This window comes from Anabrus simplex, chromosome 2, assembly GCF_040414725.1.
Source record: "Anabrus simplex isolate iqAnaSimp1 chromosome 2, ASM4041472v1, whole genome shotgun sequence".
NCBI classification, from domain to species: domain Eukaryota; kingdom Metazoa; phylum Arthropoda; class Insecta; order Orthoptera; family Tettigoniidae; genus Anabrus; species Anabrus simplex.
Genome location: NC_090266.1, coordinates 409,905,584 through 409,930,942, shown reverse-complemented (window position 1 = coordinate 409,930,942; position 25,359 = coordinate 409,905,584). Strand labels below are relative to the sequence as shown.

Here is a 25,359-nt window from a genome sequence, read left to right as displayed (position 1 = left end):
GTAAGTCTGGCGTGGCTCAGGGTAGCGTTATTGGGCCAATTCTTTTCATACTTATGTATGACATGCCTGATTCGATAAAATCGGAAGTGCACCACTTTGCTGATGATTGCATCCTATACCGGAAGAAAAAGACAGAGGAGGACAAACTATTGCTTCAGCAGGATTAAGAAACTATTGAAAAAGAGCGCGTGAGAATCGAATAAAAATCCACAGCGGAAAAAAGCAAAAAATATTACGTTTTAGTAAAAAGGAAATGGCAGGAAAGAGGGATCACGAAACTGGAGTGTTACGGTGGGGGAAGTGTTGTTGAAGTCGATAGCAGATGCAGAGGGAGACCTAGATGGCGATGGTTAGGCTATTTGTAATTACACTTAAGAAAATGGAAATTGCAACACCATGAAGGCATTGGTCGTTCGTGTTGATTTTCAAGATATAGAACGATGCCATATAGGTATGTAAACGATCAAAGTTTCAGACCCATTGGATTGTGGCTACAGGTCTCCCCACGTGATTGGTCGCGGAGGAATCAACACCAGTATACGGACTATGGTGTAGCGTAGTTGACTTGCAGTCTGTGCAGTGAAGTGTTCCCCGTAAAACATGCCTCGACGATAGAGAAGAGCACGCTATCAACAACTGTCGCCGTTTGAGAGGGCTCGGATAATTGGGCTGTGTGAGGCTGGATTATCGCTAAGGACAGTCGGTGCACGTGTTGGCCGACAGGCATCTACGGTACAACGTGTGTATGGCAGCAGTGGTCAAATGAAGATACCCACACTCGTAGACCTGGCACAGGCCTAGCGCGACGGACAACTGTGAGAGAGGATCGCCGCATCATTCGGATGGCCCGAATGGAACTCCATGCAACAGCAGCGCAAATTCGAGCAGCTGTGGTACCCCAGGTTACACAACAAACAGTTGGTAATCGCCTGCGTGCAGCTGGCTTATGAGCCCATGTCCCTGCCGAAGGTGTTCCATTGACCCCACAACAGCGACGTGTACGGCTGGCCTGGTGTCGAGAAAGACCGACATGGGTCGATGAATGGCATAGAGTCGTCTTTAGTGATGAATCGCGCTTCTGTCTTGCCCTCAGTGATCGCCGGAATCGTGTGCGCCGACGTACCGGGAAGATCTTATTGTCGAGAGGCACACAGGGCCAACACTAAGCATTATGGTCTGGGGAGCTATTGGCTTAAATGTGAAATCACAATTAGTGCTTGTTGAGGGCTCTATGACTGCTCGACAGTACGTTCATAGGGTACTCAATCCAGTGGCTGTCCCTATGATGGCGAACATTGCTAATGGGATGTTTCAGTAGGACAATGCACAGGTTCACGCTGAACGCATCTATAGAGAAGCTCTCCACGACATCACAACCGGAGAATGGCCCGCCAAATTCCCGGACCTCAGTCCTATTGAGCATGTGTGGGACATGATGGGTCGACAACTGACCAACCGTCCTCAGCCACCCACAACTCTGGAACAACTGACCCATGCAGTGCAGCAAGCATGGGCCACAATTCCTCAGGAAGCGATCCAGGGCCTTATTGACTCCATGCCTCGATGAATTCATCAATGTATTGCAGCTCGTGGTGGGCATATTCTGTATTGATTGTTGTCCAAACTCGCAGTGAGAGGGACCTGAAAGTGTAATCATCGAATCACAACCGAACACTCGTCCTGCATGTTCAATTGCAGTAATGTAGCACCAATCCTTCTGGGTGTTGCAATTTCCATTTTTTCAGTGTATTTAATTAGTGGTAGGTCATTTTTAATTATGTTTATATATAGGGTTTTTAGTCATCCATTTCACATCATCATTTCATTTCTTTGTATCACGGCTATGACGTATTCTGAACGAACGACTTCTTGAGTAAGGTATTACATCAGTTTTATATAGTCCAACTAGCAAGATACACGTGCTTCGCTACGGTATTATACTGAAATTTGTAATTGAATGCTTATTGTTTTATATATAATCAGCCGAAATTCGCGATCTGACTGGTTTTCTGAGAGAATCCGCCAAATTTCGTGATCTGACTCGTTTTCTAATAGATTACGGCAAGTTTCCTCCCATTTTTCAATCTTTCTTTCCAGGAATCGATTTCGTACTTCCCGGGCTAGGTCCAGGTATTCCACCCGGTCAGTTGAGTCCCTAAATCTCTGCCATCTTTTCCTATAAGCATTTTTAATATGGATCAAATCCTTAAGGAGATCCGGCGTGGTTTCGTCTTGGGTGCCTTGGCGGTATGAACCCGCGGCCGGACTGTATTCTTAGTCATTACCCGTCCAGGACCCGTTTGCAGCGCGGTCAGCACATTTGGCGACGGTCCAGAACATTATTATTATTATTATTATTATTATTATTATTATTATTATTATTATTATGGATGTTCTGGACCCCATAGCAAGATGCAAGACCGCTACTTGGCGGTAAATTGCATCTGCTGCCATTGTCATTGTTGAAATTGTGACCAGCACCATTCTCGCGCGTAGGCAATTGTGCGGGATTTCTGGCGATACGAATGACATACTTCCGTGTATTATTGACCTTATTATAGAGGTGAACAATTGGACGGTCAATCTCATTCCTATCGTTTATTTTAAAGGTGTTAAAAATTTTTATTTATATGCCAGGAGAATCTATTGTAATCTAAGAACGTTCTCCGAAGAAAAAGGTGGCTCTTGAAAACGAACCCAGGAAAGATTAAAAATGATCGGTTTATGATCAGAATAAGTACATCGAAAATCTACAGCCTGTTTCCAGTCATTCGACGGGGTCAGGAATGGAATGAATAAAGCCCCCATCTAGCGGCGACAATTGGAGTTGTGCCGGCTGCCGAAGCCTGTCGCACTCCTCTGGGGGCAATGGATAATGAATGACAAAATAAATGAAATGATATTGGACTGAGTGCTGGAATGAATGATGACAGGAAAAACCGGAGTATCCAGAGAAAATCTGTCTCGCCTCCATTTTGTCCAGCACGAATGTCACGTGGAGTGACCGGTATTTGAACTACGGAACCGAGCTGTGAGAGGCCTGCGCGCTGCCACCTGAGCAACCGAGGCTCCTTATAAGTACATTATGAACAGTAAAATCAACTGGACTCACCTCCTTTTACACCCCACCGCCGTCAAGTTTATTTACCCCCCACCACAAAAAATTAAAAGAAGGCATGTTTCTTTATGTTTAAAGGAGATTCCAAACACCAATGTTCACGTCTATTACCTTCAGCTTTGGGATATAAACATCCCCATAAAAATAATTCACTTTATTTCACTCCTTTTCAAACTCCTCCCCCCACCCCCAAGTGAATTTTCCGGCAAAAAACTTGTTTCTTTAATAGTAAAGGGTCTTCTAAATACCAATTATCACGACTCTAACTTCTTCAGTTTTTGATTTCTGTGTCCTCATGAAAGGAATTCAACTCCATTTTACTCCCGCCCCACAAGATGATTTCCCCCTCAAAATGCGTTTTTCTTTGTTTTTAAAGGAGATACAAATACCAATTTTCACGTCTGTAACAACTTTAGTTTTTATTAGATGAAAGTATTCTCATACAATTAAGTCAATTAATTTTTCAATTATTTCACCGCCCCCCCCCCCCCACTTCATTGGATTTTCCGAGAATACGTGTTTCTTTACTTTCAAAGCAGATTCCAAATACTAAATTTCACGTCTGTAACATCTTCATTCTTCAGATATCAGTAGCCTAATTAAAATAATTCAACACCATTTTCAGACACTTCCCCCCCCCAATTCCAACCAAGTGGTATTTCGGAAAACTAAAAATACACGTTTCTTATTTTAATAGAGGTAAAAAATACCATTTTTCACTTCTGTAACATGTTAAGTATGTTGAGATATACTGTACAAATTCTCATTTTAAAATTTCACCCCCTTTTTAGTTCCCCTTATGTGGAGTTTCCAAAAACAAATCACCTATATTTCTTTACATTTACAGGAGATTCCAAATACCACTTTTTACGTCTATAACATTTTACGTTTCTCAGGTATTCTGTAGATATAATCTTTCAAAAAATTCACCCCAATTTGTCACTCCTGTTTAACCGCCATTAATTGGATTTTCGAAAAACAAAAAACACGTGTTTCTTTATTTTTAAGGAAGATCACATATACAAATTTTCAATTCTGTAATATCTTCAGTTTCTCAGATATATGTATCCTCATTAAAGGCATTCAACCCATTATTCACCCTTTTACACCCCTCCTATTGGGATTTACAGAACACAAAAAATACGTGTTCCTTTATTTTTAAAGGAGATTCTAAATAGCAATTTTTACATGTGCAGACTTTTAAAGTTTTGAGATATACATACAAACATTTTAAAAATTCACCCCTTTTCACCCCCATTAATTGGATTTTCCTAAAACAAAAAATACGTATTTCTTTATTTTTAAAGGAGATTCCAAACACCAATTTTCAGGTCTGTAATATCTTCAGTTTCTGAGATATATGTATCCTCATTAAAGGCATTCAACCCGTTTTACACCCCTTTTCATCCCTCCTATTGGGATTTTCCGAAAACAAAAAAATACGTGTTTATTTTTAATGTACTAAATACCAATTTTTACATCTGTAAACTTTCAAAATTTTGAGATACAGATACACTCATTTTAAAAATTCACCCCCCTTTTCACCCTCCCATTAATTGGATTTTCCGAAAACAAAAAAATACGTGTTTCTTTATTTTTAAAAGAGATCAAAAGTACAAATTTGCAGGTCTGTAATATGTTCAGTTTCTGAGATATGAGTTCCGGTATCCTGATTAAAGGCATTCAACCCCTTTTTCACCCTTTTCCACCCCTCCTATTGGGATTTTCTGAAAACAAAGAAAATACGTATTTCCTTATTTTTAAAGAAGATTCTAAATGCCAATTTTTACATCTGTAAACTTTTAAAGTTTTGAGATATAGATACACCCATTTTAAAATGTCACCCCCCCCCCTTTCTACCCCTTTAGCGACGGAATATCCAAAAATCCTCTCTTAGCGAGCACCTACATGTTAATATGAATGTATCCCCAAAATTTCATTTCTGTATGTCCAGTAGTTTTGGCTCGGCGATGATGAATCAGTCAGGACAAGTTACTATCCTGACTGACTGACTGACTGACTGACTGATTCATCATCGCCGAGCCAAAACTACTGGACATAATGAAATGAAATTTTGGGGATACATTCATATTAAGATGTAGGTGCTCGCTAAGAGAGGATTTTGGGATATTCCTTTGCTAAGGGGGTGAAAAGGGGGGGTGACTTTTTAAAATGAGTGCACTTATATCTCAATACTTTGAAAGTTTACAAATGTAAAAATTGGTATTTAGAATCTTCATTAAAAATAAAGAAACACGTATTTTATGTTTTCGGAAAATCCCAATAGGAGGGGTGGAAAGGGGTGAAAAATTGTTGAACGCATTTAATGAGGATACCTATATCTCAGAAACTGAAGATATTACAGACCTGAAAATTGGTGTTTTGGATCTCCTTTTAAAATAAAGAAACACGTATTTTTTTGTTTTTGGAAAATCCAATTAATCGGGGGTAAAAAGGGGGTGAATTTTTAAAATGAGTGTACCTATATCTCCAAACTTTGAAAGTTTACAGATGTAAAATTAGGTATTTAGAATCATCATTAAAAATAAAGAAACATATATTTTTTTGTTTTCAGAAAACCCCAATAGGACGGGTGAAAAAGGGTGAAAAAAGGGGTTGAATGCCTTTCATCAGGATACCGGTACTTATATCTCAGAAACTGTAGAAATTACAGACCTGAAAATTGGTACTTTTGATCTCTTTTAAAAATAAAGAAACACGTATTTTTTGTTTTTGGAAAATCCAATTAATGGGTGGGGGAAATGGGGGTGAATTTTTAAAATGAGTGTATCTATAAACCAAAACTTTAAAAGTATGCACATGTAAAAATTGATATTTAGAATCTCCTTTAAAAATAAAGGAACACGTATTTTTTGTTTTCTGTAAATCCGAATAGGAGGGGTGTAAAAGGGTGAATAATGGGTTGAATGCCTTCAATGAGGATACATATATCTCAGAAACTGAAGATATTACAGAACTGAAAATTTGTATATGGGATCTCCTTTAACTATAAAGAAACACGTATTTTTTGTTTTTGAAAATTCCAATTAATGGCGGTTAAACAGGAGTGACATATTGCGGTGAATTTTTTGAAAGACTATATCTACAGAATATCAGAGAAACGTAGAATGTTACAGGCGTAAAAAGTGGTATTTGGAATCTTCTGTAAATGTAAAGAAACAGAGGTGATTTGTTTTTGGAAACTCCTCCTAAGGGGAACTAAAAAGTGGGTGAAATTTTAAATTGAGAATTTATACAGTATATCTAAAAAAACTGAACATGTTACACAAGTGAAAAATGGTTTTTTATCTCTATTAAAAGTAAAGAAAAGTGCATTTTTAGTTTTCGGCAATACCACTTAGGTGGAAGTGGGGGGGTAAAAAGTGACTGAATTCTTTTAATTAGGCTACAGTTATCTCAAAAATGAAGATGTTACAGACGTGAAATATGATATTTGGAAAATGCTTTAAAAGTAGACAAACACGTATTCTTGGAAAATCCAATGAAGGAGGGGGGGGGAGGTGAAAGAATTGAAAAAATTAATTGACTTAATTGTTCGAGAATACATACATCTAATAAAAATGAAAGTTGTTAGGGCCTACAGACGTGAAAATTGGTATTTGGATATCCTTTAAAAACAAAGAAAAACGTGTTTTGGTTGGCAAATCATCTTGGGCGCCGGGAGTGAAAAGGAGTTGAATTCCTTTCATGAGGACACATAAATCAAAAACTGAAGAAGTTACAGAGTCACAGTCGTGATGACTGGTATTTAGAAGATCCTTCGCTATTGAAGGAACAAGTATTTTTTGCCGGGAAATTCACTTGGGGGGGGGGGGGGAATTGTGAAAGTGGAAAAAAAGTGAATTATTTTAATCTCAAAACTGAAGGTAATAGACGTAAACAATGGTGTTTGGAATCTCCTTTAAACATAAAGAAACACGCCTTCTTTTAGTTTCTTTTTTTTTGGGGGGGGGGTAGGTAAATAAACTTTACGGCGGTGGGGTGTAAAAGGAGGTTAGACCAATTGATTTTACTGTTCATAATGTATTTATAAGGAGCCTCCGTTGCTCAGGCGGCAGCGCGCCGGCCTCTTACAGCTGGGTTCCGTGGTTCAAATCCCGGTCTCTCCATGTGACATTCGAGCTGGAAAAACCAGAGGCGGGACAGGTTTATCTCCGGATACTCCGGTTTTCCCTGTCATCATTCATTCCAGCAACACTGTCCAATATCATTTCATTTCATTTGTCATCCACTAATCATTGCCGCAGGGGAGTGCGACAGGTTTTGGCTGCCGGCACAATTCCTATTGTCGTCGCTAGATGGGGGCTTTATTCATTCCATTCCTGATCCTGTCGAATGACTGGAAACAGGCTGTAGATTTTCGATGTACTTATTCTGATCATAAACCGATCATTTTTAATCTTTCCTGGGTTCGTTTTCAAGAGCCATCTTTTCCTTCGGAGAACGTTCTTAGATTACAGTAGATTCTCCTGACATATAAAATAAAAATTTAAACACATTTGAAATAAAGGATAGGAATGAGATTGACCGTCCAATTTTTCGCCTCCATAATAAGGTCAATAATGCACGGAAGTATGTCATTCGTATGGCCAGAAATCCCGCACACTTGCCTACGCCCGACAATGGTGCTGGTCACATTCTCAACAATGACAATGCAGCAGATGTAATTTACCGGCAAGTAGCGGTCTTGCATCTTGCTGTGGGGTCCAGATCATCTATAATAATAATAATAATAATAATAATAATAATAATAATAATAATAATAATAATAATAATAATAATAATAATAATAATAATAATAATAATAATAATAATAATAATAATAATAATAATAATAATAATGTTCTGGACCGTCGTCAAATGTGCGGACCGCGCTGGAAACGGGTCCTGGACGGGTAATGACTAAGAATGCAGTCCGGTCGCGGGTTCAGTACCGCCAAGGCACCCAAGGCGACACCACGCCTGATCTCCTGAAGGATTTGTTCCATATTAAAAATGCTTATAGGAAAAGATGGCAAAGATTTAGGGACCCAAGTGACCGGGTGGAATACCTGGACCTAGCCCGGGAAGGACGAAATCGATTGCTGGAAAGAAAGATTAAAAAATGGGAGGAAACTTGCCGTAATCTATTAGAAAACGAGTCAGATCGCGAATTTTGGCGGATTCCCTCAGAAAAAGAGTCAGATCGCGAATTTCGGCGGATTATATATAAAACAATAAGCATTCAAATATAAATGTCAGTACAATACCGTAGCGAAGCACGGGTATCTTGCTAGTATATATATATATAGATTAAAACAACGTGCGTGTTCAGCCAGCTCGCAGCACGTGGCGCCGAGCAGAGGAGTGGCAGTGCTGAGTTGCCACATGGTCTGACTTGGTTACTACATCGCAATCAACCCCTCTCGTTCTGCTCTAGGCGCTGCGGAAATTAATATCCATGTACGGAATCATGAGAGCGTTAGAATAATATTAAATATTGATGCAATTATTCCAAGGTGGCTCAGCAGTAATTTTTTTTGCTACTTGCTTTACGTCGCACCGACACAGATAGGTCTTACGGCGATGATGGGGCAGGAAAGGGCTAGGAGTGGGAAGGAAGCGGCCGTGGCCTTAATTAAGGTACAGCCCCAGCATTTTCCTGGTGTGAAAATAGGAAACCACGGAAAACCATCTTCAGGGCTGCCGACAGTGGGGTTCGAACCTACTGTCTCCCGAATACTGGATACTGGCCGCACTTAAGCGACTGCAGCTATCGAGCTCGGTAGCAGTAATTTTATCACCTCGAATATCGTAAGACATACTCCTCATTCCCCTCCCTCCTAGGCTTTTATCAGTCTGTTCCCGGAAGATTGACTTCATTTTTAGGTAGATTTCAGTAGCAGAATGGAACTTTGACTGGCCTGCGCTCAACTTTCTGGGTTGAAATCCGAGGGAGGATGGGAGAAATATCTAAGAGATTTTTATACATATAAAGAGCAAAAATCGGTCAGACCCTGCAATGGGATTCGGCACAATTTAAGATGCCAGTTATAATTGAAATTACAGTTGTGAGAAATAAAAGTCCGCCTTTCGCCTTGTCGTTTCGAGTGCCTTTAAACTTGCGCCCATTAGTTCTAGGACCTCTTTTTATTGAAATCAGAAGGAAAATATTCTTATATATTATAACCACAGGTCGTCATTCCTAATTTCTAAAATCTTGCATGCTTTGTCCACCTTAATGAGAAGGAAGCACAGAAGAATTTATAATTATTATTTTAAGAAACAAAAAATAATAAACATTATCAAACTTTCGAAGGGTGCTGGAAATACCTTCATGTGATGGTCCAAATACATTCGCTCCCTCTCTTTCACCTTCTTCCCAAGGGTCCTTTTCTTCTCCCCCCCCCCCCCCCCGCTTGCATATTCTAATTTCTGTAGCTTGAGATATCTTTAACGCTGCTGCTGTTCTTTCTACAACTTTGTTAACGTCTATCAGTGGGCCCCCGTTTTCCCTTTCGGACTCAAAATATTCTCGTAAGGCACACACCATATCGCGAGTTTGACCATGAATTTCTAAGCCATGCCTCCCCATTACGCTTGCCACTTTTCGAGGTGAATGAATTCTTGGTAGGCCTCGTCGTTTAGCATATTGCAGTTCAGTAAATGACAAGGTGTAAAAACTGACACGATACTACACAGTAAAAAAAAATTACACTACACTAAAATGCCAGTCTTGATAACGATACACTTATTAACACAAAAACAATAACACTAGACATATTTAGCTGGTTTCAAAAACACACTATACACATAATGATAACATTGTTATATAGCCCAGCCACATGTGCTACGGTACACTATTTGGCAACGTGGAACTCGGACCGACCGCATCGTGGAACTTTAAGTCAGAGGGGGTAAGAAAAGGGAGAGTTCGTCGCCATAAGACCTATCTGTGTCGGTGCGACGTAAAGCCCATAGCAAAAAGAAAAGGGAGAGCGCGTGTCGAGCTGGGATTGGATTAAACGGGAGGCGTGTACTGGTCGCCATAGTAACTGCCACCACTTGCTACCAAGCTGCGAGCTGTCAGAACACGCACGTTGTTTTAATAGAACTATTATAGCTTGGAGTAAATTTCCAGTAGCCGAGGTCAGGTGACCGGACTCACCATGCTAATTTTAGCCAATTAACAGAAAATATACGTCACCAAGCTTGCAAGAGTCCTTACCCCTCCCATATTCTGAAGAGACAGTTAAAGACTTGTTAACGCCTACTTTTTGAAGTTCGCTACATGACACATTGAGAGCGCGCGAAAGTTCAACCTATGTGAATGGACGTTATGGAACAAGATGATGGATTGGAGAAGGGATAGTACATCAGATCTTACTGGACCATGTAATATTGGGCCCTTTTCACACGAGCACGTGTGGTGGAGATTCACTCGATGATTTGGGCTCCGGCAGCTGTAAAAGACAGTGACTTACCACCACGCAGACTCTCTTCCCAGGATGGACCGTCCGGCAATTCCTCGTACAAAGTCAGATGGGGGTGCAAACAACAAACTAAGGATCAAGCCAGCTACTAAACGACGTAACCCAAGACCGAGAGAAGTTTGAACAAAAAGGTTTATTAAATAAAATGAAATTAAATTTAGGGTGTTTAAAAATGCAAAAAATTACATTGAAATAAATCGGTACAGGACTATAATACTATAAATCGATAGAGAAAAATACGAAACTCAAATAACTTTACACTCATAAAATCTGACTTAGCAAAACTGAACATTAAAATTTCATTTACACCTCTGCATAACACCAGTTGTCTAAGCAAATTCCAAACATAGATGAAACAACAAAGTAAATAACGAAAACCCCAATGAAGTGGGATAAATGTTGGTGCAACAACACACCAAATACAACACAACTTACATAGAACTCAGGACTCCAAATTAGTCCTCCTGGAGAGATGTAATTATGAGTTGTAATTATCACATGAATAAACGTGTGGTCTACATTTATAATTACCATAAACATACATTGCGAAATAAATACAGTTCCTCTTCTCTGCTTTTAACCTCACTCAACATTTGAATGGCTGCAAGTCGCCTAGCATGGTATTCTTTATTTTAACAACACAATAATGTTATAGATCAAATTATCTGCCACGATAAAAGTCTAATTAATACACTTTTGGGCATTTCCTCTGTCACGCCCCTAGCTATCCTGGAGAAGGGGAGGTGGACGAATATTTCTATGACTTCTAGGAGCATTATTTAAATGTTCGTCACTTAGTTCCCTATTAAATCATCTGTGGAGACTCCAAAATTTGGTACAGTTCCATTTCCTCACTTTATTATGGAAAACGATCATACACTTCTCTCGAATTTCGTAAGCGTCATTGGCGTTATGTTGAAAGGCGTATGTACACAAGTTTAGCGCCATGTGGGCGTGCTCTTCGGACTAGTCCATTCCGCTATACTTACGACGTAGTTGCTGACTATTAATTAATTACAGGATAAATAAAGATTTTTAAATAATTTATCCAAGATGCGGGCACACAACTTCAACTGTAACTTAACTAACACTCTTAAAAAGACTGGCAAATAGTTTCATCTGGTCATGGCGGTTATTTCTTCTAAATTCTGTGATTGGCTGAATTTTTCCTGAGGCTGTAGTGACAAGGACTGAACCACCTCTCTGAAGGGTTGTCTGGCATACTCCTTTTCATGTTAGGCGATCCTTGTCTTTCGAAATAAAGATGCAGTCGCCCTTTGGCCTGCGTTCCTGCTCACTGTGGGAACGCCTTCGCAGAAGGTTTCACTCGGCGGTGAAATAAATTTTATTAGACTATGCTTATGACCATGGGCTCATCCTGTACGTGACTAAAAGCAAGTTGAGAGGATTTGCACTGGCTCCACGAGTCTCTTTGTTGCAAAACCTGGAAGTCTCTACTGCGAATGTTCACTACGCAGTTTCATGTATGAAATTTGATGAATTAATAGGAATTATCCATAGGCTATTTGCATAATGGGTGCAATAGGCCTATGGTACATGGGCGGAGATTTTGGAGCCTATGTACATCAACAACAAGAGCTGGAAGGGGTCTGACGGTCAATTCTAATGTATTCTATCATTACATCTGAGGAGGGGTGTACATCTTGACATCGGAGAAGGTCTTAACTGCTGAAGATCTTAACGTAGTTCACTGCGCATCTGAGTAGAGCACTACTCAAAATTACTCTCATTGAGACCTGATTATCTTGATGACGAGAGTTAAAGGCAAGGAGAAACCAGTTTTGACTGGTATAGGACAGGAGAAATTTTGTTATGTACAATTCTGTAATACGGAAGAATACAAGTGTATTCTCTCCATGAACGTAACCCAAGGTGGTTTTGCTATCGAAATTAGGACTCATTACAACTGTATGTAAGGAGTACTGTAGGAAGTGTTAAAGTCAGGAAAGTCGTGGTTCAATTAGTGAGCTATGCACGAATCAGGAATATAACTGGTACCAAGGAAGAGAGAACAAGTGTCATGGTGGCGTAATTTGCGGCTCATAATTCCAGGTGTTTTGAAGGTGTATAGTACTCTTAGTACGGTCCTGTGTGCAAGCATTGATTTAGTTGAAGTGAAAGTGACCTGTGAATGTGTTAGGGCAGTGTATCTCGTTGTGCAAATATAACATTTATTTCTTTTAAATCCATAAGTTTCGAAGTTAGGTTAGGTATGGCCGGAAGTAAGAAAAACAGAAGAAATGTGGCGCGATCTTAAGCTGTCCAGGGTCAGGGAGCAGCTACGACTCCCACATCACGCTTGTCAACTGTTACCAGACAGCGTTCACAAACACGGTCAACCCTCCACCCTTCTGCTACTCTACCTTCGGCTGAACGCAAGCGCTCTCCCTCGGAGACTGACGGGACCACCACCACCTCGCAGGAAGCAGCGCCATCCCTTCAATCTGGCTCGACCCGGGCCTCACGATCGTCAGCTGTAAGTGAGCAGCTCTCCCTCACAACACCAACTAGCGGCAACACCAACATGCCGAACACAGAGCCCTCCTACATCACAGGTAACACTAATTTAACTGAAGACAAGATTGTGACCCTGGTGCAAGGTATAGTGGGGAACTTATTACAAAATAGCGACTTCCTTCAACCCTTGGTAACAGTTCTCGCACAAAAAGTTTGTGAAGAACTAAAAGAAACAATAGACTTCAATTCTAAAGTTATCAGCGATTTAAGAAATGAGTTAAAAGCTCGCGAAAATGAAATTCTGGAATTAAAGTCTTTATTGAATTATAAAATGGACGAAATTGAACAATACCAAAGGCGAAACAGTATTCGAATATTTGGGTTGCCCGAAGAATCTGGTGAGGATACAACTCACTTAGTGCTCAATGTGGCCCAAAAATTGAAAGTCCCCTTAAGCGCTGAAGATATTGACCGCTCGCATAGGGTTGGTGCCCCTGGGTCTGGGAAGTCAAGGGCTATCATATGTAAATTTGTCTCCTACACCAAGAGATTGGCAGTTTTCCGTGCGAAGAGGCTGTTACGTGGATCCAAGGTGACGATTCGTGAAGATCTTACCTCTACCAGACATCATCTGTTGAAACAGACAATTTCCATCTTTGGCGAAAAGCAGGTGTGGACTTCTGATGGCACAATTATCGTACTACAAGGGGGTGTTAAACACCGTGTGAGAAATACTCTCGAACTTAAAAAGATCTCCCCTCGCTGAAATTAAATTAGTATGTTCTATTCAGTATTCTCTTCTCTACTTTGCTTCAGGTAATCTAAAACTGTATGTAATTTTATTAGGACCTATAACTGAATATTAATTTTCTGGAATTTTGCAACCAGCCAAATTCAAGTATGTCTTCTAAACTTAAGTGTTCTGAAATTCACAAAATCATTGAAGATCTATCAGAAACCTATCCCTCTGATTTGAAAATAATTCACTTAAATGCTCAGTCATTAGTTGATAAGGTACATTTCGATGAGTTTTTTGACTGCTTTGTTGATTCAAATATTAACGTTATTGCTGTAAGTGAGACATTTTTCAAGGGGTCCATTCCGGACTCAGAGATTAACATTCCTGGCTTTAATCTATATAGAAACGATAGATTGGGCAAGAGAGGAGGAGGGGTGGCTGTGTACGTGAGGAGCAATATAAAATGTAAAATAGTTCACACCTCCCCTGCAGAATATTGTCTAAGCCAGAGTATATTTTCCTAGAACTTGAATTACCTATAGGTAAAGTATTATTTTCATGCATCTACCGTCCTCCCAAAATTGGTTTCATGGATTCGTTTGTAGAGGCGATGTATAATTACGTTTTTCATTATAAATATGTTATACTTGCAGGTGATATGAATGGGCATTTTGGATCAGGGTCCTCGGAAACTGTAGTAATCGATGATGCACTTGACTCATGCAATTTAACTAGAATACCATTCGATGACACATACCATACTGCATATTGTCATTCTAATCTCGATACCGTAGCTTCAAATTGTAATGATACCCTTCTTAAATTTGGGCAAACCCCAGCGAGTGGATTTTCTGGACATGATATGCTATATGCTGTCTTCTCTATATCGACACCCAAATATGAAAGAAAATGGATCACATTTAGGGATTTCCGCAGTTTTAATCCTGAAGATTTTCGAAAAGACGTAATTTCCACTCCCTGGTATGAAGTATTTTCTCAGCGTAATATCGATGATAAAGTCATCAAATTTAATAGTTTAATTTCCGCGTTGTACGTCAAGCATGCCCCATTAAAACTAATTCGAGCCAAACACCCACCTAACCCGTGGATAACGTCTACAATAAAGAAATTAATCTCTGCGCGGGACAAGGCAAAAAGAAAGCACATCAAAACCAGGAAACCTGAAGACTTTGAAACCTTTCGCATCTTGCGTAATAAAACCAAACTCGCGATCCGTGATGCTAAAGTCAAACACATGCATTCTTTGTTCAGTAAGAGAACAACTCCGTCTGGTCTCTGGGGAACTATAAAATCACTAGGTATTGCTAAGAAAAATTCGCAACATACTTCCTCATTCATATCTGCAGAATTGCAAAATGATTATTTCTTAAAGATCTCACCAGTGAACAATTCTCACAGAATATCCGAAATTATTCATAGTTACATGAACACAAATAAACCTCAACATGATCTCTTTCACTTTTCGTACATTTACCCAGAGGATATAGTCAAGGTATTTAAGAGCATGAATACCAAGGCTGTTGGACCAGATGGTTTCTCACACCCCCTCCGAATGAACTGTTTGGATTTAATCACTCCGGTTATAGCTCACCTGTATAATTTCTGTTTACAATCAGGAGTATTTCCAGCTGTATGGAAAATGGCCAATATAAGACCTGTTCCTAAAGTTCCTTCTCCTCAAAAATTTGATGATTTCAGGCCAATCAGTATTTTGTCAATATTAGGTAAAGGATTAGAAAGGATTGTTTACCAACAACTCACTTCGTATTTAAATACTCATTCTATACTTAACACATTTCAGTCTGGTTTTCGAACAGGCCATAGCACTACGACGGCACTTCTCAAAGTCACTGATGATATCAAGTTTGCAATGGACAGAAAGGAACTAACGGTTCTGGTATTATTCGATTTAAGCAAGGCATTTGATAGAGTTCATCATGACCTCCTTCTGTCTATATTACGTACAATGGGCATATCTCTATCAGCTCTCTCTTGGTTTGAATCGTTCTTGAAAGGGAGATCTCAGCGTGTAGTATTTGACAAACAAAATTTTTCTAAGTGGTCTAGTGTGCATTCTGGCGTCCCTCAGGGTTCCGTGTTGGGTCCCGTTTTGTTTTCGCTGTATATAAACGATCTGCCTGGAGTTTTACGCTACACGAGACATCGTATGTATGCCGATGATTTACAGATCTATTACCATTTTCCTGTGAATCGTGTTGTCGAAAGTATTAGTAAAATAAATCTAGATATAGAAAGACTATATCAATATACACTAAGTCATAATTTACTATTAAATGAAAACAAAACTTTAGCTATTTTTCTAGGATATCGAAGAAACTTATCAAATCTTTTCAACAGGGACATTCCTCCCGTAATTGTAAACGGTTCTGTAGTCAAGTATCAGGAATGTGTTAAGAATTTAGGTATTCTAATGGATAACACTCTGTCCTGGACCTTTCATGCCAAGCACTTGGTCAAGAAAGTGTCTGGCATATTGCATCAGTTTCGACGAAACGTGCCGTATCTTCCTTTCTCGGTGAGAAAGATGCTGATCCAAACTATGGTATTTCCTATTTTAGATTACGGCGCTGTAATTTACAGCGATATCTCTGAGAAATATAATAGCAAACTCCAACGTATTCAGAATGCCTGTGTTCGATTCGTCTTCAATATTCGTAAAGACTGTCACGTAACATCTTACTACAAAGCCGCAGAGTGGTTGAAACTCAGGGATAGACGATCATACTCAGCTGCTTGTTTACTTCTGAGAATTTTAAAATCTAATGCTCCCTTATATTTGACCAAGTCCTTTGTCCAGATGAGTCAAGTGCACGACCGGGACAATAGGTTTACAGCTAACACCCTTCAGGTTCCACAGCATCGTACGGTAAAGTGCAGTAAGTCGTTCATTGTCACTGCCTCTCAATTATACAACGATCTTAAACAATACGAAATTCAGCAAAGTAGTGTTGGAACTCAGAAAAAATCTCTTAAATACCGCTACCTTTCCACGTATTAAGCCATGTAAATGAATTTTCACCAAATTAATTAAATAGTACGAAATATCATAATCCCCTAGATACATTTTAGATGCTCAGTTTTACTCTTAATTCATCCTCGGCTTTAAAATTCTTAGGTTTCTGTTTCGTCTTCTGTTCCTTGTTAGTATAGTGTATGTTTATGAAATGTTAAAGTAGTATTGTAACCTCCTAGATGTTTAGTTTTTAATCTTATTCTTATATCCTCAGTAGGAAAATGTATCTTACGCTTTTTATGTATTCTTTCATTAGATTTTGTATGTTAGGTGATACATTTAAGTTAAAGTGGCAGTTAGTTACAGCCAAAGGGACCTCTGGTCCTACTTGTAATTAACTTTAAATAAATATATTTCTATTTCTATTCTATTTCCAATGAGAGATGACGATGCCAGCACGAGAGATCCATCATACATCAGCTGCTACATAGATCGTGTCCAGATAACAGAGTCTACAAATGGTGAGCTAATGGCATAAATTACTGCAAGTCTCCGCGCAACAGTTCAGTTTATTACATTTTATTTGATTCAATTTTTCTTTTTATTCCGTAAGTTCAAAGTTCGTAAATACGCCGTCACGTTTTCCATCCTAATTAATAGTTATTTATTTCGTTATTGCAGAAGTTCTTATAAATGATCCTTAATTTCCAAGTTAGAGTGTACTTAATGGTTAGTGTTCCGTTACCCCACCTATGGGAGTATTTAGAGTCTCATTACTTATTATTATTATTATTATTATTATTATTATTATTATTATTATTATTATTATTAATTATAAACTATCGTCTTCAAGCCATAAGTTTGAAGGCTGGCGCCCATGGGATATTGCTTAAGGTGAAGTATATGAGCAAGTATGTATTTATATTAAAATTAAGGTGACCCGGCACGTCACATATTGTCGCACATCTGTGGGCAAGAGTGGGTACGTCACATAAATACTTAGGTGTTACTATTAGAAAAGAATTACGCTGGTCTGAGCAAGTGTAAAATGTAGTTAAGAAATCTTGGAGATCGTTACATTATATTAAAAATCGGACTGAGTGGCTCAGACGGTTGAGGCGCTGGTCTTCTGACCCTAACTTGACAGGTTCGATCCTGGCTCACTCCGGTGGTATTTGAAGGTGCCCAAATACGTCAGTCTCGTGTCGGTAGATTTACTGGCACGTAAAAGAACTCCTGCAGAACAAGATTCAGGTATCTCGATGTCTCTGGAAACCGTAAAAGAAGTTAAAGGGACGTTACGTAAATAACATAATTATTCATTTTAGTAAGCGGAATATCAAGAAAGCTAATCCTGATGCCAAAATTAAAGCTTATAAATGTTCGGTAAGACCGATTCTCGAATATGGACCTGAATGCTGGGATCCGTATAGGGTAGGTTTAATAAATTGCCAACAAAATTTCAAAGACGAGCGGTGTGTTTCGTAAACGGGAATTTGAGAAATGCTGTTCATTGGGAAACTCTTGAATCTAGAAGAACTAGAGCTCGCCTGTATGGTCTTTATAAGAGTTACACGGGAAGGACTGCCTGGAGTAGTATTAGGAATAGGTTGGAACCTTCCTCGTATTACCGAGAAATGATCACAAGCGTAAAATTAGGGCCAGAAACCAGTATACGGACGTGGGCAAGGTTTCCTTCGTAAACAGGACCATACGGCATTGGAATAAATTACCAGCAGCAGTCTTTAATAGACTCCCTTCCGGTATCAAAACGTTTAAGAAGATCATTAGAGCTTGAAGATCATTAGTGCTAGTGAAAAGTGAAAGTTCGTAAATGACGGGCACTGAATTTGTGATTACCTACACCTTTTTTAATGTCTGATTGCTTTTCACCTGTTCCTGTTATACTAAGGACGTGATATCAAATGATATTATATAATATTTTAATTGTGTGACCATAGAGTTACATGCCTTGATACTCCAGACAGACCGCTGACATATTCGATCGAATGTATACAGTTTTATCTCAACTTAAAAGTGAAGTGAACTCATGTCCTCATCCCGAGGTGGTGCGGCTCTTTTCAGGCACACCCTAACGGAGGTGAGCTTCATGTACCATTTCAACCACATACCAGCCCTCCTGCCATTCTTAAATTTCTGGCAAAACCGGGAATCGAACCCGGACCCCCGAGGACGGCAGCTAATAACACTCACCGTTACGCTACGGAGGTGGACTTAGTTACCAGTAGTACTGTTATTTAATTCACATCAACTAATTTTATTATTAAAATTTTGCTATTATTATTATTATTATTATTATTATTATTATTATTATTATTATTATTATTATTATTATTATTATTATTATTATTATTATTATTACTTCATTATAACTATTGATATTTACTATTAAGATTACCATTATTACTATTATTAAGGAAATGCGGGTGGTTTAATTTAATTCTGAAATTACCGTTAATATACTTTTTATTAATTTTCTCATATTTATCGTTAGCATAAGTATTATTGGTAATATTTTTAAAATCATATTCATATAAGGGGTTACTACCATTATTACTTTTATCTTCGCTTGACATCCAGAATTAATAAAGCATAGTTTATTCATTTAATTTACATTATTACTTTTATCTTCGGTTGGCATCCAGAATTGGTAAAGTATAGTTTATTCATTTAATTTAATTGTGTATTATTTGTTCTTTCTTTCCTTTATCTTTATATGTTTTCCCTCCAGGGTTGGTTTTTCCCTCGAACTCGAGGGATCCTACCTCTACCGCCTCAAGGGCAGTGTCCTGAAGCGTGAGGCAATAGGTCGGGGATACAACTGGGGAGAATGACCAGTACCTCGCCCAGGCGGACTCACCTGCTATGCTGAACAGGGGCCTTGGTGGGGGATGGGATGATCGGAAGGGATAGACAAGGAAGAGGGAAGGAAGCTGCCGTGGCCTTAAGTTAGTTACCATCCCGGCATTTGTCTGGAGGTAAATTGGTGAACCACGGAAAACCACTTCCGGGATGGCTGAGGTGGGAATCGAACCCACCTCTACTTTGACCTCCCGAGGCTGAGTGGACCCGGCTCCAGCCCTCGTACCACTTTTCAAATTTCATGGCAGAGCCGGGAATCGAACCCGGGCCTCCGGGTGTGGCAGCTAATCACTCTAACCACTACACCATAGTGGCGGACGTATTATTTGTTATTGTGCATTTTATGCTGCCACCAGTTGTAAGCCACTTGTAGCAGAAATGCTTGCTTGCTAATACGGCAGCCTCCTATCGGTAGATTTAGCGGCACGTAAAGAGAATTCTTGCGGAATATCGTACGGCAATCTTGCTCGGTAGATTATAATAAAAGTTTCAATACAATTTAACCAGTTCACTAATCATTTTGGTGAAAGGAAACTTAATTTTTGGACACGTAAGTGTGTTTGTATGTGTGAGTCATCACGTGAGAATTGCACGATCCGTGATTTTCCAATTTCTTAACCTATTACTCCTCATGCATAATTCGCTTGGCTAGGTGCAATGGTGAAACTCTAGTAGGCCCGTGAAACATGCTTTCTTCTCCTTTTGTTCTTAATTCATTTACCCTCCAGGGTTGATTTTTCCCTCGGACTCAGCGAGGGATACCACCTCTACCGCCTCAAGGGCAGTGTCCTGGAGCATGAGACTTTGGGTCGGAGAGGAGGACCTGTACCTCGCCCAGGCGGTCCCACCTGCTCTGCTGAACAGGAGTCTTGTGGGGGGATGTGAATATTGGGAGGGATAGAAAAGGAAGGGCGAAGGAAGCGGCCGTGGCCTTAAGTTAGGTACCATCCCGGCATTTTCCTGGATAAGAAGTGGGGAAACCACGGAAAACCGCTTCGAGGATGGCTGAGGAGAGAATCGAATACCTCTCTACTCAGGTGAGCTCCCGAGGCTGAGTGGTCCCCGTTCCAGTCCTCGTACCACTTTTCAAATCTCGTGGCAGAGCCTGGAGTCGAACCGGGCCTCCGAGGGTGGCAGCTAATCACATTAAGCAGTACACCACAGGGACGGACTTCTTCTCATTCTTATTTTCATTTCGCTACTTTTTTCACACCCGATGGGGTAGCAGGTAAGATCTCATACATGTGGATTTCACCCTGTTATGGTCAGATGCCTTTCAGACATCGACCCTGTGTGGAATAATGTATACGCTATTGCGTGTTTCTGCGCCGGTTATTAGTGTGGTGTGTTGTGTTTATTTGAAGAGGAGTGTAGGCTGCTGGGTTACTTACAAATACCCTGTTCTCAAGCCAGAGGAATTAACCAGACCTGGCTAAAATATCCGACCTGGACGGAATTCGAACCCGGGACCCTCAAAACCGAAGACTTCAACGCTGATCACTCAGCCAAGGAAACAATCCATACTAATAATACTGTTCTGTTATTGTTTATATAATGAACATCCAATCTTGCTGTCTCCCGGGGAGAATTCTTTGAAATTTGAGGACAATTAAGACGAAGAAGTTGGTCACGCTGTCCCGAATTCTCTTGAAACAAATTATAGTTAGCTGAAGGGTCCTTAAGAAACTTGCAAACTTCTTCGCCTGACCACCAGCTTTGAAGCCTTCGCTGCAGAGGGTTCCGGGTACAATTCCCGGCCGCGTCGGGGATTTTAATCACATGTGATTAATTATTCTGGCTCGTGGACTGGGGGTTTGTGTTTGTTCCAACATTTTCTGACTACACACTACACCACCAACCGCCACAGAAGCACGTGAAATGATTTTATCCCTCCATATAGTGTTGGCATAAGGAAGGGCATCCGGCCGTAAAACAGGGCCAATATACATGTGCTCACAGATCGCATCCGCGAACCCGCAGATGTGGGAAAAATGGTGGTAGTAGTAGTAGAAGAAGAAGAAGAAGAAGGTTTCTCTGTACTCCCAAGGAATGTTCACAAAGTATCGGACGGATATTGGTGTAGTATAAAGAGTTATTGTAAAGGTTGCGCAGAAACTGAAGAAACCCATAATGAGGGTCGAAATATAACTTATTCCGAATAGGAACATTATTTAGTCAAGGACCGGGCAAGTTGGCCGTGCGCGTAGAGGCGCGCGGCTGTGAGCTTGCATCCGGGAGATAGTAGGTTCGAATCCCACTATCGGCAGCCCTGAAGATGGTTTTCCGTGGTTTCCCATTTCACACCAGGTAAATGCTGGGGCTGTACCTTAATTAAGGCCACGGCCGCTTCCTTCCAACTCCTAGGCCTTTCCCATCCCATCGTCGCCATAAGACCTATCTGTGTCGGTGCGACGTAACGCCCATAGCAAAAAAAAAAAAAAAATAGCTTCCTTCTCACTCCTTAGCCTTTCCTATCCCATTGATGTCGGTGCGACGTAAAGCAAATTGTAAAAAAAAAATGTAGTCAAGGATAAAACTGCGTCAGGACAAACCTGGGAATGTCAGGAATGACTTAATGAACAATTATCGTTTTCCAAAATGCCATCTAGTGGAGTAAGCTCCGGCACAGCGGCTAGTTTTGTCTAGCCTTGCTGCTCACATTCGCGAGGCGGAGGGGCTGGTCCCAACCGTCGGTGGTTATCGAGAATGATTTCTCGTGGTTTTCCATTCTCCTGCACTAAGGCGAATGCTGGGAAAGCTCCTTGTTTAGGCCACGGCCGCGCCTACCTCAACTTCGCCGTAAATCACATCACCAACACTAATCTCCTTGGCGTAACCGTCTAGGAGTCCGGCTTCATGGCTAAATGGTTAGCGTGCTGGCCTTTGGCCACAGGAGTCCTGGGTTCGATTCCCGGTAGGGTCGGGAATTTTAACCATCATTGGTTAATTTCGCTGGCACGAGGGCTGGGTGTAGGTGTCGTCTTCATCATCATTTCATCTTCATCACGACGCACAGATCGCCTACGGGAGTCAAATCAAAAGACCTGCACCTGGCGAGCCGAACATGTCCTCGGACACTCCCGGCACTAAAAGCCATACACTGTTTCATTACCGTCTATGAGGTCCATCGTACCAGGGAGTGTACGAAATGAAAATTAACCCACCCCACCAAATTGCTCTACATTGCTAACAATGCTGAACTGACAACTAACGAAGTGATAGTCGTTTGTGCACTGTGAAGTTAGACACTGAACACTAAATGTTGTTCACAAGAGCTGCTCGAACTATCGCCCACCACATTTACATCGGCGTGGTAGACTTTGGTGGAGTAACCATGCGGTATAATGGCGCACTGGGTTGGATGTGTCATACGAGACGCTAGTACTGTACGCGCGAATTAAGTTGGTCGTTGGCTTTACAGGGAGTAGACAGAGGGGAGGGTGAAGAGTACCACTTCGGCATTCATTTCCGCAGTACTGAAATGGGGATTCGGAATTCGTACCTAGTCAGAGCAATGTTTACTTCATATCTATTCCATTCTACCCCTCTATGGAGCAGTGGTCTTTGTGATTAGCTGCCGCCTCCCCGGAGGCCCGGGTTCCATTCTCGGCTCTGCCACGAAATTTAAAAAGCGATAGAGGACTGGAACAGGGTCCATTCAGCCTCTGGATGTCAAGTGAGTAGAGAAGTGTACGATTGCCACCTCAGCTATCCTCGAAGTGCTTTTCCGTGTTTTCCCTATGCTTATCCACCTACAGTAAATGCAGGGATGGTATCTAATTAAGGCCACAGCCTCTTCCTTCCCTCTTCCCTGCTTCTCCATTCCTATCTCTCCATCCCCTACAAGACCCTTGTTAACGTAGCAGGGGACGCAGCCTGGGTGAGGTACTTTTCCTCCGCCACAGTTGTATTCCGACCAAATGCCTCGCGCTTTAGAACACTGCACTTGAGGCGGTAGAGGTGGGATCCCTCGCTGAATCCAAGGGGAAAGCCAACCCTTGACGTTAAACGGATTAAGAAAGAAAGAAAGAAAGAAAGAAAGAAAGAAAGAAAGAAAGAAAGAGAGAAAGAAAGAAAACATCCGAATCAGAAAGTCTACTGACCAGAATCTCAGTCTTAAATATGAACCGAGTACGCCGAGACTCAATTATATAACCTTGGAGAAAGAAGGTCAGTGAATAAACAGCAGCGCTGTTCACACAGTCTCACAGGAAAATGACACCGTGAGTAATAAATGCGAGAGATCTGCGTGAAATATTTGCTGTCACTAAAGCGATTTTCATGGTAAAATTCTAAAATTCCAGCGCCCGTTAAATCCGGTAGTAAGTGAATGCACGTTTTACATTTTGCATTCAAATTTCACTCACTCTGGTCTCAACAGCATTTGTTCAACTACTTACTCACACATTACCGCAAACGAATAGTTTTTTTCCTATTTCTTTAACGTCGCACTAACACATCGAAGGTTTTCGGCGACGGAAGGGTGGGAGATTGGGAAGGTAGCGGCCGTGGCCTTCATTAAAGGCTGCCGACAGTAGGGTTCGAACCCACTATCTCCCGCATGCAAGCTCAGAGCTGCGCGACCCTAACCGCACGGCCACTTGCTCGGTACGAAATACAGTTACTCCCATAAACATTCGGTCAGTCTGATTTTTCACACACTTTTATTGAGTAGTTATTCTTACACTATAGTGATAACGTTTAATACAACGAAACATGTAGGAAAACATAGTAACACGTTCTACAAACATTGTGATGTAATTCAAAATCTTCTGACAGTCATTAGTACGCCCTCTGTCGTACATTAAATAAAAGCAATAATTCTAGTGCCACCTCAAAAATATTCGGCCACTATACGAAAAGCAACATAAACTCGCATAATTCACAACAATGTTACACATTTAGCACTTTGTAGGTCCACCTTGATGTTTTAGGATCTATTCCAGTCGATTCGGCGTACTGGCGATAACGTTCTTGATATAATCAGGGCTTAATGCCTCCCATTCTTGTAGCAGTCTCCTCTTCAACTCTGGAGGAACTTGGCCGCCGCAATTGCAGAGCTGCCTTCATTCGACTCCATACCTTCTCGATGGGGTTCAGGTCGGGTGATTGTGGTGGAGTTTCAAGACCTTCGGGCAGCTGTACAACAGCCACTCCCTGGCAAGTTACGACTTGTGCTTGAGGTCGATATCTTGGTAGAACTTGAAAGTACACTGTATGCCAAGTTGTTCCGCAAATTGTCGCAAATTGTTTCCGAGGATAGCCAAATACCCCCTTTTTTGTCAAAGTGTCTTCAATGAAACTCAGCGCACCAACCCCGTTCGATGCTACACATCCCTACACGATTGCTCTTCCTCCACAATTTTTTACCGTTGCGTGTAAATTGCTTGTTCTCAGTTCCTCGTGGCGTTTCCGCTACACAAATTGCTTTCCATTGGACCCGAAGACGTTTAACTTTGACTCATCAACAAATAACACATCCTCCCACCAAGCACTGGGTTTGCGTACGAAGGTTTTTGCGAACTCTAGCCGCTTGTTTCTATTTACTGCACTAATGTATGGTTTCTTCCTAGCTCTTCTCCTAAAGAACTCATTCCTTCGCAGTGCTCTTCGCACGGTATCAGTACCCACTTGCTTTCCACAATCCTCTAAA

General features: G+C 40.7%; 1 protein-coding gene across 2 annotated transcripts in view; it reads left to right on the top strand.

The window, feature by feature from the left end:
* LOC136864171 (phenoloxidase-activating enzyme 1) overlaps positions 1 to 25,359 on the top strand; it is a 225,800-nt gene that overhangs the window by 71,808 nt on the left and 128,633 nt on the right. The window contains exon 2 of one of the 2 annotated variants that reach the window (XM_067140824.2): positions 17,267 to 17,344. The exons of the other annotated variant lie outside the window; for it this stretch is intronic. Coding sequence (XP_066996925.1) covers positions 17,267 to 17,344 — 78 coding nt within the window. The remainder of the gene's footprint in view (positions 1 to 17,266; positions 17,345 to 25,359) is intronic. 2 annotated transcript variants of the gene reach the window in all.